At 37.2% G+C, this 13,882-nt stretch overlaps 1 protein-coding gene across 9 annotated transcripts in view; it reads left to right on the top strand.

Annotated features, from left to right (window-relative positions):
- IMMP1L (inner mitochondrial membrane peptidase subunit 1) overlaps positions 1–13,882 on the top strand; it is a 39,184-nt gene that overhangs the window by 20,872 nt on the left and 4,430 nt on the right. For all 9 annotated transcript variants that reach the window (XR_010389467.1, XR_010389465.1, XR_010389466.1 and 6 more), the window contains one exon: positions 13,194–13,304. Coding sequence is in view for 6 of the 9 variants with exons in the window: in XM_026121839.2 (XP_025977624.2) it covers positions 13,194–13,304 (111 nt within the window). In the remaining 3 variants the exon portion in view is untranslated. The remainder of the gene's footprint in view (positions 1–13,193; positions 13,305–13,882) is intronic.

The raw sequence follows: 13,882 nt of genomic DNA, 5'->3' as shown, positions 1-13,882 counted from the left end.
TGGAAAGGGAATCGTCCTTTGTTACACCTTAAAGAGGAGGACAGAATCGTCAGTCATACTGTTAAATAAATCAAATTGTCTTACTATCTAGCTGAGTAAAAAACCCCAGCTTTCTTCCTAACTTGAAGTTTTCCTAGTGTCTGATATGAGTAGTAATTGAGGTGAAAAGAATTCCCTAGAGTAGAATGGCCTGAAATGGAAACTCCAGTTCTGTGTATATAAACTAAGTTTCTCGGAGTATCTTGATCCTCACTTGCCTTAGGAAGTTCAGGAAAGGTTTGTGCTTAACAGGATGTCAGCTATTCTGGAAACCTTGAGAGAATCAAACAAATATCCAGTGGAACATTTTCTGTCCTAGGCATAAGTTTTGTTGTCTTCAATTTTAAAATAAAATGTAAGAAGAAATAGAAACTGAAGAATACAGCAGTCCATTTCTTGTTTTCCTAAATGTTTTTCTTAAAAGCTGATGTGTGGAAATAAAGAAATGACATGCAAACTCTCTTAGTTCTTAAACTGTAAGCATTCAGGACGAGAAATGATCTAAATGGAAATACTGAAGCTTGTTATTACAGATCAGTTTTCCTTGTATCTTTAGTGGTTGTCAAAGGGATAGAGCTTTCTGTCTGTTCAGGGGATACTTCCTTTACAGAAGAGAGTATTTTCAAAGTAGTAATCTGTACATTACATTCGTAACTTGCACAGCAGTATTCACCAAGTAACCTGTTCCTATTTGGGAGTGGGGAGGAGGAGTGATAGATGTTCACTTAGGCAATGGTCTAATCAAGTCCCCTGTTGGAGTGAATGCTATGAACTTTCTCTTCTTTCAAATACAAAATTCTTCCAAGTAAATAGCAACAGCAGATGTGCAGAGACTGGCTGTTTGCTTTGGTGGTATTTCCTTGAAAAGAATTAACCTGAGTTAGGTTTTTGAAAGAAAGATTGTAGAAACTCAGAGGAGAGGTTTTGGCTAGGATTCCAAATGGGCAGAAGCGGTGCCTGCAGCTTGGGGTGTCTGGCCGTCAGAGAAAGGTATAAATGTGGGCACTCTTGAAGTGAGCAAGGACTAGACGTTGTCATGAGTTTTGTTGTTTATATTAGGCTAGTAATGGCTTTTTAATGAGAAATCTGATGACTGGTATTTGAATGTACTGACTCAAAAGCGTGTACGGTCAGAGTATTGTGTTTGCTTTTATGACAGTGAACTGCTCAACTTGAATAACTTTTCTCGTTTTGGAGAGTGATAGTGAATGGAGGCTGTCACGTTTGAACTTCTTACAGTGAGTAAATATGAAGCATCAGATACCAGAAATATTGATATAGACAGTTACTACCTCTGCTTCATCCTTTGTTGGTGTCTTTCAGCTAATGGTTAGCTGTAAGGAGTTAGCTGGTTACTGGAGATGGTGGGCTAGTAGCAGTATAACATGCTTAGCACAGCTGAGAGTGCAGCGGCCTCTAAGCAGCTGCTTGTCTGTCACCCAGAAGGGAGATCCCAGGAAACTCTGCTTAGGCTGCATTGGCTGGAGCTTAGTCAGCGTCGGCGTACTCCACAGGTCTTAAGCTATTTTGTGCTCAGAAGTACTGTTTTACGTGCAGCTTTTTCTGAAGCATAAGAGAAATCTAAAATCAGGTCCTGCTGCCATTCCTTTTCCATTCATGAATATAGTTCTCAGGATGGCTTCTGCATCTAAATAGGATAGTGGAGAACTACTTACAATTTGCACTCAATGCAAAATTTCACAGATGAGATGCTCACTTTCACATAGCAAACAATTGTTGGAGTAGCTACTTGTAGCTTTTTAAAAGAACTTCAAAACTATAAGAAAAATGAAAAAGAAAAAATCATACATAAGTTGAATAAGTTCTGAAAATAAATATTTCAGTAGACTAGAAATACTGTATAGCAGTGATAGTTATGTGAAAGTCTTTATACTAGTATAAAAGTACTTCTGCTGCTATGCTTAGATGAAGTGATAATGGCATTTGAGAAAAATAATTTTTGCCAATGTGCAAAAGGGTTAAGGCTGTACCAAAAAACTTTCTGATGTCTCATCAGTTTGTAACTGAATTGCTTGGTATAATTTAAGCATGTGCTTAAATTAAATTTAACTAAATTAAGAACTTTGGGCCCTTTTTGGTACATGATACTGCATGGGCCATAGGTTTGAGCTTGTCCACAGAATCATAATGAGGAAAACTTCCTATTTACATGAAAAGGGGAATGAGATTCCTTTTTTGAGTAGGCTATTACCCTATGTATAAACTGTTACCGAAGATAGGATGATGTAAGTTTTCTTTTCATTGTCCCTTTTTTGACCTGTGGTATGGAATATGAGCATTAGGTTGATAATTTTTCTGGATCCTGTGTGGGTTTTGTGCTCTGTGCGAATGTTGATAAATATAACAAAGTGTGTTTATTATAGCAAGCATTTACAAACACATTATGTACTTTTACTGTATCAGAGGAAATGTACAAATCCAAAAGTAAAAAAGGTAAACAACTACTTTTTAGTAACATGTTATTCAAACCTAGTTTCAATTATTTAAAAATATCTTTAGAGGTTTATTCATTTATGCAATAAAATCTAAATAATGAGGGTTAGTAAGAAAATTATTCGATCACAGTAAAATCCTGAAATGGCCTTTTAAAAAAAATCATTTAAAAGGTTAATTTTCATATTTGGGGTTTTATTTCCTGTTTTTAAAAGTATAATACAGATCCAGGTTTATAATTCAGATTAAGTATCCTATTGTTATATTTGAATTTGTTTTAATGCCATTTACTTTAGCTTTAATTTCTTTAGTACCATATGTTCTTGTGCTGCAGCTCCTATTTACAAATTGAAAAAGTGAGGGGTAAATCATCAGGTTAAAACAGCTTGTATGTCATAAACCACCAATATGCTAAGCCTTTGTGTCACTTAAACAGAAGTAGTACCTAATAATGTCACTTAATACAGCTAGGGTCTGTAAATAAGGAACTGCCTTTTGCAAGTCATAGTGATAAAAAGCTGAGATACAAATCCATATCTCAGCAACACCCTGCTGATAATCAATCACAACACACCACTAATGCTGTGAGACTAGCTGATGTGGGGGAAGTATGTTTACCTTGTGCTAAAATGAGGTTCATGGCGGAGATGGCATCTCTTCATCCTGTGGTTAACTCTAGAGCTAACATAATTCAGAAGATAATGCATCTTACTGTGTTTGCAGATCAGAGAAGTGGTCTTGTGCAGCACTATTAACTCCGAAACAGTCCTTGTCAACTGCAGTAAGAATGCTATATAGGTACTACTATGAATAACGTTATGTTAATGTAAACAGCACAATATATTAATCACAGGACAGACTTAGATTTCGGGTGTACCAGTTAACTGAAGAGTGGTTTGGTATTTAAAGAGCTCAGTACTATTGGATAGGTCCTAAATAGTAATTAAGAAAATAACATACTGAAAACACTAGTCTCTTTTTCCTTTGTCCTTACTATCTTAATAGCTGGCCTATATTACTGAATTATTTTCAGTAATCTGAGTTTTAATAGTTGCTGGTTGGGGGAAAGGAAACTTCCTACTCTTACCTCTTCCCCTCCTTAGCTCTAGAGTTCTAGAGGCTCAAGAAGAAGTTAAGCTGTAGTTTTAAGCAGCAGGTATGTTAAGTGTCTGTTGAGAAAGTAGAACTGATTTGGTGTATTTGTTCGATGTGGACATACTCAGTCTGCAAAGCTCCCCATATCCAAATACAGGGAGTTCACAACTAGAGCGTATCTTGCATCTTCTGAGAAATATATTTTGTTTAAAATTGCTTTTCCTTTGTCAAAAGCATTTTTTTCCAGGGATGATGAAAACAAAGAACTTTACACTTCCTCTTCTGAATATTTCCAGGTTTTCTTCTGCTCAAGTCCTCTTTATCCTTGTTTTGTTTTTGATTCCTCAAGAATGAGTGGCGTCTCTGCCTTGACTCAACAGCATTGGTACTGATCACCATAACTTGTTCTTTTGGGTATTCAGTAGTGAACGTTTTGTTGCTGTTGCTGCTGTTGTCGTTTTGTTTTTTGTTTTTTTCCCCCTGGAGATTTCTGCATTGCTGTGAAGCATTAATCAGGGAGCAGCAAGAGCAGGCTTCCCTGGGAGGAAAGGCAAGGCAGGAGTTGAGCATGATGGCAAGGCAGGCCAGGGCAACAACCTCACAGACAGCAGCACAGTCCCACAGTACCCAGACAAGAAAAGCGAGCAGCTCTGCTGGTGGTATTCAGCTTCAGCCAGGAGTCCCGTGGTTGTCAGACAAGTCCATGGTGATGAAGCAGGTCTGAGGTTAAGCCAGAAGTCATGTTTGGGGTCAGGGACTGGATCAGTGAGGTACGTCGCCAGGCATGGGTATGGCTGCAGTGTAGCTCAGGCAGTGACCAAACAGCTCCAGGTTAAATGCAGCCCCTGAGCAAGACCACGCAGGCCTCCTACAGCTCTTGCTTCCCCGCAGTCCGAACCAAGATTAGACAGCTGCACTGTATCAGCTGGCCTCGAGTGCAGGCAGCTGCTCTGGGGTGAGGGAGAACACTGCCCAGGCCCTGCACAGCACTGATTCTTCTGTTCTGTCGGTTCATTCCTCAAGAAAGGCTACAAACAAGTCCTCTTGTTTGTTCGAGGTGAACTTGTTTCAAGAGCACTGATTTCTGAATTGATGGCACTAGATGCTTTCCCTCTGTGGAACACAGTCTTGGTTGTACTGGTCAGATCAGTTTGAACCTTAAGGATTTTCTGATTTCATTATTTTCTCTAGTCCAAGTTTAGGAATAACTCTTAGGAAGCCATTCAGGATGGTGCAACCAACTAACCAAGGCCTCACTGAAGATTCTGAACAGTTTTAGTCTGCCTATATCATCTTCATCCCTGGATGAAGGACAGGTTTTTACCTTTTTCCCTCTAAAATTAGTTAAGGCCTTCTGACTGCCTGAAGTGATGGAGATGAAAAATGCTAGAAAGGATGCAGAGGTGAGACCTCAGATTAAGTCAGCAGACTGTGCAGGCATTCAGGTGTCTCCTAATGGAGGTGGCAGAATATACATGTAAGATTCTTTAACTGTGCTCAGAGTATCTGTATGCGATTGTTGCTACCAGGCTTATCAACTAGATCACTTTGTACGGTATGCTTATGTCCAGCTGGGGTCTGGACCAGTAGGTTTTTTGTTCTTCAGCCTGTACTTTAGGGTGACCCTGTTGCATCATCTCTTCAGGAGAAAAAAAGAATGAGATCCTTATTAATGACTGCCGTGAGAAAAGTCTATGCAAATGGGAAAGTAGATAGTCCTTGCTGTATTTGTCATCAGTATTTGTTCCCAGAGTATTGATTTTCTTTGAATCAAGGAAGTTTAAAATATTCCCATGAATCATCAGTCCAGACTATTTGGATTTTTTTTTTTCTTCTCCCAGGAGTTCCCAAATAGAGTTAGGAGCTTTGCTTTTGAAAGTTTTGTCCTATGAGCATTTATAAAGTATGAATGCTTCAGAACCACTGTAGTGGATTAAAAAATCTTAGATAATTTTTCACTATTAAAAGTAATGTGATTTTTGCTTTCAGAACAGATCAATTTTTTAATGCACAGAAAAAGATTGCAATAAGAAAATACACCTGTTTGCAGAATCGGAACATTATTTTTCCAGACAGTAGCTTTTTTTCTTATAGCTTTTATCAATTTGAAATAAGATACACTGATAAACTTTAAATTCTCTCTCCTTTTTTTTAAAATGTTAAATTCAAGGTTGCATTAGCACAGATTTTTTTGAGATTAATTGTATAGCTTTTCAGTCTGATTCAGATCAGTTTATTTAATCAATATGGCCTTGATATGATTATTAAATGCGAATACTTATAGAGGTAAAACAAACAATGCATGTGTTTGAATTAGTATGTAATAGTCACAACTTGACATATTGAACACAGTCGGAACTTTTTGCAGCAGTCATAGTGATAGTCAGAGAAAGCCTGTCTTGGCTTCATTTGACTGGCATAGGTATTTCTGATGTGAAAATTCTGTGATCTTTCCTATAAAGAAGTGAGAGCAGTGATAGAATCTTTTAAGTTCCAAAGTAAGTTATCTAAGGAGTAAGAGAAGCTATTGGTACGTGTTACACAAAGTTTAGATGGTGCTACAAGGTGTGTGGGGGACGGGATGAGGGGGAAGGAGGGATAAATAACCAATAATAATAACCAATAATAAATAATGGATACACTGACAAATTACTGTAACAGCTTCCCAAAATTACCTTTACCAAAGGAGAACACTCAGCTGGTATGCTCACAGGATAGAGAAAAATGTCTTGTAAATTCAAATCTAAGTTAATATACCCTAGCTGCTTTGTATAAAATTCTCCTGTACCATATGGTTGAACATCATTACCTTTGAAGGTTATCCAATTTTAATATTGGTTAATAATAATAAAAAAACTTAAAAATAGACTAGTCTTCAAATGCTACCTCTTTATAAATTTTCTATTAAAGCAATCAATGACTTATTTTAGAGAATAAATTCATAATATAAATATTTAGTCATAGTTAATTTAGGTGTAAATGCTATTAGTGTTTCCATTGTCATCTTTTCTCATAGTAATCTGGTCCAGGGTCATAATGCATTGATTTAAATATATGTATTTAACCATACTGAGCCAAGTATGGTATGCTTTATTCATAAGGAATGTAAACTGTCCAATAAGTCAAAGGAAAATGATAAACTGTTTGGAAGTACATATGAATTTAAGGTAAACTCATTCTTTTTAAAAATATTAAATTCCAAGTAATTCAGCTTTTCCATGATAACTCGGAAGATGTTGAGTTCAGCTCTGCTATATTTTGAGTTTTAATGTGATTGTTACTATTCTGTAGCTTTTTCCAGCACAGAAAGGGAAGAGAAATGTAAAAACTTCTGTTGACTTTGAAAATACCGGGTTCATTAACGGTGGGTTTTATGTACTAGCAGTTTTTGTATGAACAGCCTTTATGGTAAGCCTACAGAAATGGTGCCTAGAGCAATTGAGTGATTAAAGAAGAGTATCTGTTAAGTATTATTCACTCTTGATTCTAAATTAATAAATAAAGGATTAAGGAATAGTTATATAAGACTTTTAAATACAGAGTGATAAAACACAACTCTTGCATTTCTAGGGTGTATGTTTTATCCTAACTAGATTCAATTTACTTAAATAAGGCAATTTAATCAGTATTTAGTAAATTTGTCATTTGATATTGCAGGTTCTTTCATCATATTTCACTTTAATCAAGAAGGGTAACACCTGTGGTTTATTCACAAAAGCTTCTTTTGTTAAGTGAACACCCGGAGGCCATGAAGCAATTACATTTGTTGCTTGTACCAAAGTAGGAGGCACTTAAACAGACCTTAGTAGGGATAGATGAGAACTTGCAGACTTTATTCTTTTGTCCGGCACTGAGATTAGTTCTTATCATAGCTCAAGAAGGAAGCCTCTGAACTGAAAAGAAGAGATGGGAATGATTTAAAGTTCTTCTTAAGTTTAAAACTTTGATATTGCTGGAGGTGATGTGAATACCTTTGACCTTACAAAAGTTCAGGCTTCACCCGTTCCCAGCTGATTGTACCTGTTGATGTTCTTTGACACACACGGACTGCTTAGAATTCCAGAAGGAGAGATTGTAAGAGATTCGTGTTTATAGTGCTCCACTTTATTAAAAATCCCCCCCTCTCTCCCTCTCTCCTTCCATCTTCAGTAAAACACCCCCCCCCCCCCCCAAAATTCCCCATAGCAAAACAAAGCTAAAAGACCCACAGAACCCATAATTTCATTTAGATGGTTTGGGGTTTTTTTGAGACAGGTTATTTTATCTGTTAATCTTATTTCTAGTATATTAGTTTACTCATCTCGGGTTTTGAAGTTATTGAGATTACTCAAAGTTTGGTGTCATGTAAGAAGAATGAAAGAATATCACTTTTCAGCGATTCTCCTCCCCCCTTTATGTAAGATAATGTTTTATGCTGGTAAGTATGCATCAAAGACGTTGTTCCTGCTTCAGTTTTGCCGGTTTCACTATACCAGCACAAGGAAGGGAAAGGAAAGGACAACAGTCTTGCAGATTTAGCCACTTTGTAGCAGTGAAAGGTGCTTGTCTCAGGGAGCTGAAATAGAATAAGCTACTGACAGAAGCTCCGTTGTTTGGCATGATAGGCTTGCTCTTCTGGTGTATCTGTTCCTGTGCTGGAGCCCTCACAGCCTTGGAAGGGAGAAGGGGAAGAATCAGGTGTCTAATCAGTGTCCTGTATTCTCATGCATATAACCTGCACCTCGGATAACCCCTTCTCCCATAGAACTGCTGTTCCTTGGAAGTAAATCCTCGGATAATCTGCACAAAACCAGAGGCACAGTAGTTGTTGAGGCAAAGGGAATAGTCTGTAGAGGATCAGAGGCAGGGTGTTACTGAAAGAACCTGCACTGCTGTGGAGCTGCTGTTTTTTCACGTGACTCTCAATCTGGTTATGTGAAAGTGCAGTAGTTAGGCTTCTAAGACTTACACATGCATCATAACGGAGACATGAAAGGAAGAACTAAAATACTGCCCAGCTAAGTTGAATGCATTTGGCACTCTTGTCAATATTTTTTTAGAAAATATTACTATATTCACAATCTTGCTTTGTGTAGTATAATGGTAACTGTGATTTTGGTTGTACTTCTTGGATACAATTAATTTTGTCTTAATCACTGCTAGATAGCAAAATGCAGCAGTGTGAATTGGCAGGCAAGTGGCTTTCCCATTGCTTTTTTCTTGGCACTAATAGCCTGTTGGTGTATAAGTAATATAATCTTACTAAAAATGTAAATCTTCAAAAAGATTAGTTTTCTTTTGGTTAAAAACATATCTTGATTACAGCTACTGTGGTTACATAGCTTTGAGGAGTTGCAGACTTGGGTCTTGATTCTGCAAAGGTTGTTGCACAGTTACCTTTATGCAAGGTGAGTAATCCTACTGGAATAAGTGATGTGGTCTAGAAATAGCTTGGTGCATAAACCCTTGAAGGATTCTGACTTTCGCCTTTATTTCAAAGGGGTGTAAACAGCTTTTTCTTTTTTTTTCTTTTTTTTTTTTTAATTAATGATTATGGCCTGTCACCAGTATTTGGTTTTATATTTTCATGTAATTCATGTGATTTCAGTGCTTGTCTTAATTCTAGGTTGTAGTGAAGTGCCTAGATGATGGACAGGCACCATACAAAGGATTATACTGTATTATCTCTAGATGAATCATACACTGTGACGGTACTCTTAAAGACAAATTTAGAGGTGTAGGGTCCTGTCATACTTTCCCCAGGGAACTAAGAAAGTTACCATATGTAGTAAATTTCAGGATGTAAGAATATCTTTATTGCAGATATTCTACCTAGAATGCAAACTGTGAACACCTTGTTTAGACAGTGTAGAAATAGTGATATGCCACAGCTGGCAATTTTTTTTTTTTTTCCCCCTTTTGGAGCATAGAAGATGGCAAGGTCTAGAAGTGTGCTATATCTGTGCTATGAGTGGTCCTCATCTCACATAGTAGCAGCTGAGCTTTGTGTTCGTCCCATGACCCGGGGAAAGTGAAAGAGTACAACAGCCAGCAAAGTAGAATAGGAGCTGGTAGTGTCCTGGGCATGAAGTAGTAGCATCGTGCAAGGAGTGAAGCTCTTTTAGAAATGTGAAATGCAAATGTGGGATTTGCTTTTTTAAATGTCATTAAAAATCTTCCTTTCATGTTTCTCCTCCTTACATATTTTTTGAGATAGTCCTTCAAAACAACAGCAGTTTGGTGTGTGATTTGTAATTTTGGAAGATGTTGGATAGGAGACTTCATACCAGAAAGGTCAGAATGCTGCTTTGCGCCTGCTATGCAAACTCCGTGCCCATCTACCTGAAAAGCAAATTCTGTAAGGAGATACAGATACAGTGAATGCTTTAGGTGGATATGCTGTGAATAACTAGGGATGAGTATCCAACTAATGCAAGGGTTTCTGCTGGATGTTCCAAATAGGCTGTATATTGCAGAATTTTGGAGGAAAATAGGAATATCAATACATCCTCAAATGGAGACCTATCAAAAATATCTGCCCACATATGCTGAGGTATATATTCTACACAGGTCACTGATTATTTTGTTTTTTATTTTTTTTTGTTTCTTTTAACTAACTTTGGTTGGTTATTTTGCTTGTAAAGCTGCTTGAGTGGAGATTCTTTTAGCCTTTTATGTAAATTAGCCTTTTAATTAAAAAGTGGCTGATGATGCTAGCTATACAATCCTGGACTTAATTTTACTCACGCATTGCTACTAGATGACTTGTAGTAAATTTATGCTTGGAGGTGAATATCATTAGGTATTCCTTTACAGTTCAGTAAAATAATTTAAATGTTATGCCTGTGCTGCTATAGTGAAATCTTATTGCTCTTTAATTGGATTGTAGCATATTTTTTAATAAGGTCTATGCACATACTAATTTTTCATGATTATGCTGAATCTCTTTCCAGTGTCAAGGCTGGATAGGTAATAGCAACGCTTTTACTGTAATGACAAAATATTTTCTCTGAAGTGCAAGTTAAAGATGGACCTAAATGTGGTTTTGTTTTATCTGAGGGTGATAGAGGCTTCATATCTTCCATTACCTCTGACATGAAGAAAATGGTATTATGAACATAGAACATCTGGAAAGCATGACAGGTTGAAACTTTTAAATAAATCATTACTGTTAGTCTTGGTTTACAAATAGTGCATAAAAACACAATTCTAATTACGCACGTATCTGAAGGATACCAAATTATTTTGGAGCTACTCATCCCAGATATGAGTAAGAAAGGAGACATAAGTGCTTGCTCCATTATCCCAAGGAAAAAGTCTGCCAGCCTGCAACTTGGTGTTTACTAGCTGGAAAGCGGCCCTCATGCCCTGCTGACATGGGCTGGACTCTTGCACTCTACTAAATAATGGATAAGCCAACCAAACCTTTCCTGCTCCAAGACTGATACTATGGGGGAGGTAAAAATCATCCAGCCTAAACCTGGTCTTCCTAGAGAAGACTCCTTCCATGCATGTACCACCAATCTGAGAAGCCTACAAAGTCACACAGGTGGCAGACCAGCTGAACCTGGAATTGCTCTATTGATGGATTTGGAGAATAGGAAGGAACTTAATGAAACTAACTGGAGCTGTGTTTAAAACACCAAGGAGGGTATGACTTTACAGAGCAGTAGGTGAGCTTCTGAAACTTGCTGCCACAGCAGACAAGGAGAGAGGGAGACAGTATCAACAGGTTTAAGGAGAGTTTAGATATATTCATGGTCAGCAGCTCCATAAATAGATTCTAAAATGGCTAGGCAGAGATGTACCCTCTAAAATGCTTAATGCACCATGCTGGATGCTAGGCGAATGGCTGAGAGAAGGTGGCCAGGCTTATGTGCTTTCTGTGAGTAGCATCTCCTTTTGCCACCCTTAGACCTCATGTCCAACCCCATAGGGTATATATTTGTTCTTAATCCACAGTTTATACGTTTGCCACAGCTCAGTGAAGTGACCGGTGGGTAGCTTGCTGTCCTCTGGTCCTGCTCTGGTAACAGACAGGCAGGAACGTGACTAAGCAAGAGCCTAAAAAGGCTCATTCAAAGACCAGCTTGCCAGTAAGTGTCGCCTGGCCAGACACCTCTATGCACAACCAGCTACCCTTCAAGTGTGTTTTTCTCAGGGATGAAACTAGTTTCACAGTGACTAGTTGGGTTGTTTTTCTTCCTCAAACTTTTATCCTCAGGACCAGGTTTTATTCTTAATGCTGTACTTACAGACTTTACTAGAGCAGCTCTCAGTGGTATTTTTTTCTGTTTAGCCTGTAACCCTAAAATTGTGTATTGTATTAATAAGCCTGTGTGGTTTGTTTCTAAAACATAACTGTTTATACAGCTCAAACTCAAACTTGGAGTTCCTTTTGAAATTGGGGATTTTTTTTTGTTATTGTGTCTGATAAATGGGTATTAAAGATTAACTATCCATGCAGGAAAATAAATACTAGTTTGTTTCTGTATTTTTTTGCTCTGAATTCTGGGCATAGTAAAGTTTCAACTACATAACTTTTACTGGAAAATGTAAGTTACCTTAAAGCCCATGCTAAATATTACCTAGGTCGAGAATATGTTGCTACAATTTCAGCCTGATTTAAAATTTTAGAAACAAAAACAGATTGGAAAAAAAATTTAATACTGGTAATTTGTAAGAGGTTATCTGAATCTGATTCTTTTTTTTTTTTTTTTTTTTTTTTTTTTTTTTTTTTTAATACCCAAGCAGTTTTATATATTGCAAGCAGAATGCTTAGTTTTAGATATATAGTAGTGGCTATATGTATGAAATATGTTTCATGTATGAAAGCTCTGTACTCTTAGGTAACTAATACAGCTATGTTGCTATTTCTCATCTTGTCATTGAGTCAGTTGGTGAATGCTGTGAATCTGTGGTATGTAATATAGTTAATGCATAAAATATATAGGCAGTGAAATGTCTTTGTCATATAGTATAAGGTCACCATCATTAATTTTCAAATTATAAAAAGGGATTTGCTGTTTTGCGATCATCATTATTGCAATATAATGTGTTGTGGATTCTGCCTGCACATAGAATGAACTGTGATCTTAATTAGGACTTTGACAAGCCTACTCCGATAAAATGATGAGATTATTTGTAATTGATGTCACAATCAATTACCAGTTAGTTCATCATGAATCTACTAACAGGTCTAGCCTTGGTGCTGGCCCCAGGATGTTGATGAGTGTGTGGCTGCCCTGTTCATGCTGTTACTGCGACAGGAGGGCGGATTTTCAGTCAACATCCTAATGACCTCTTTTGAAGTCTATTAAATTAATGACCCTGTCACATTGGCCTAACCTCTTACATCTTCATTTTGGGTTTTTTTTTGTTGCAAACCATTGTTTTTTGAGCACATGATAGAACAGATACTTTAGAACGCTCCCTCTCATCCCTCCCAATCTGGCCCTGTGTTGTATTAGAGTCTATAAAATATTAGTTCATTATATAGTAATGAAATATAGAATGCAGAAATTGCAAAATACATCTTAAGGCAAATGATCCTTAATTTCCCTCATAGAAATACAATTCTATTCTACTTTTTCTTTACATTTCTATTTGATCTTGTTTAATTATAGGTGCCTAAAGGACATGTTTGGTTAGAAGGTGATAATCTCAGGAATTCTACAGATTCCAGGTGTTATGGACCTGTTCCTTATGGACTGATAAGAGGACGCATTTGTTTTAAGGTATATTTATTGTATTTAAATTACAGCTACATTAATGCTTTTTTAATGCCTGGGTGTGAGGCATTAAAACTTACCTCCTTAACAGTCTGATGAGAACAAATGTGAATGAAGGCTTGAAGACACTGGACACCTGCTGTAATAGGATGATTCAGCTACAGGGTTTTTGAGGGAGGATTCGTTTTCTTGAAGAGCATTCTTTGAGCATCACTTCCACTTAAACTGAATGAATTATTTTGCAAGGAAATCCAAGCCTGGTACAAACACACGTGTACATACAAATTTGTCTGCGCTGCCCTCCCCCACCCCCTATTGAAAAATAATTCTATCCTTAATTTTATTCTTTCCTCTGCAAAATGGTGGGAAAGGGCAGTTTTTTATTTTCCTGTTCTGATTTGAGAAATATAGTTTGCAATAGTGCAAAAACAAAAATGGAGGAAAAGGGCAGCTTTCCAAGACTTGCATACATAATTTATGGCCTTACTGCTTTTCAAGCTAAATGTGTAAAACACCCCTCACTGTAGAGTCAAATCTATACCATAATTGTCCTTTACTACTTAAATATTTATATGCGTGCATTA

This window comes from Dromaius novaehollandiae, chromosome 5, assembly GCF_036370855.1.
Source record: "Dromaius novaehollandiae isolate bDroNov1 chromosome 5, bDroNov1.hap1, whole genome shotgun sequence".
Classification (NCBI taxonomy): domain Eukaryota; kingdom Metazoa; phylum Chordata; class Aves; order Casuariiformes; family Dromaiidae; genus Dromaius; species Dromaius novaehollandiae.
Note: the sequence above shows the minus strand (reverse complement) of the source record. Positions and strands in the feature narration are given on the sequence as shown.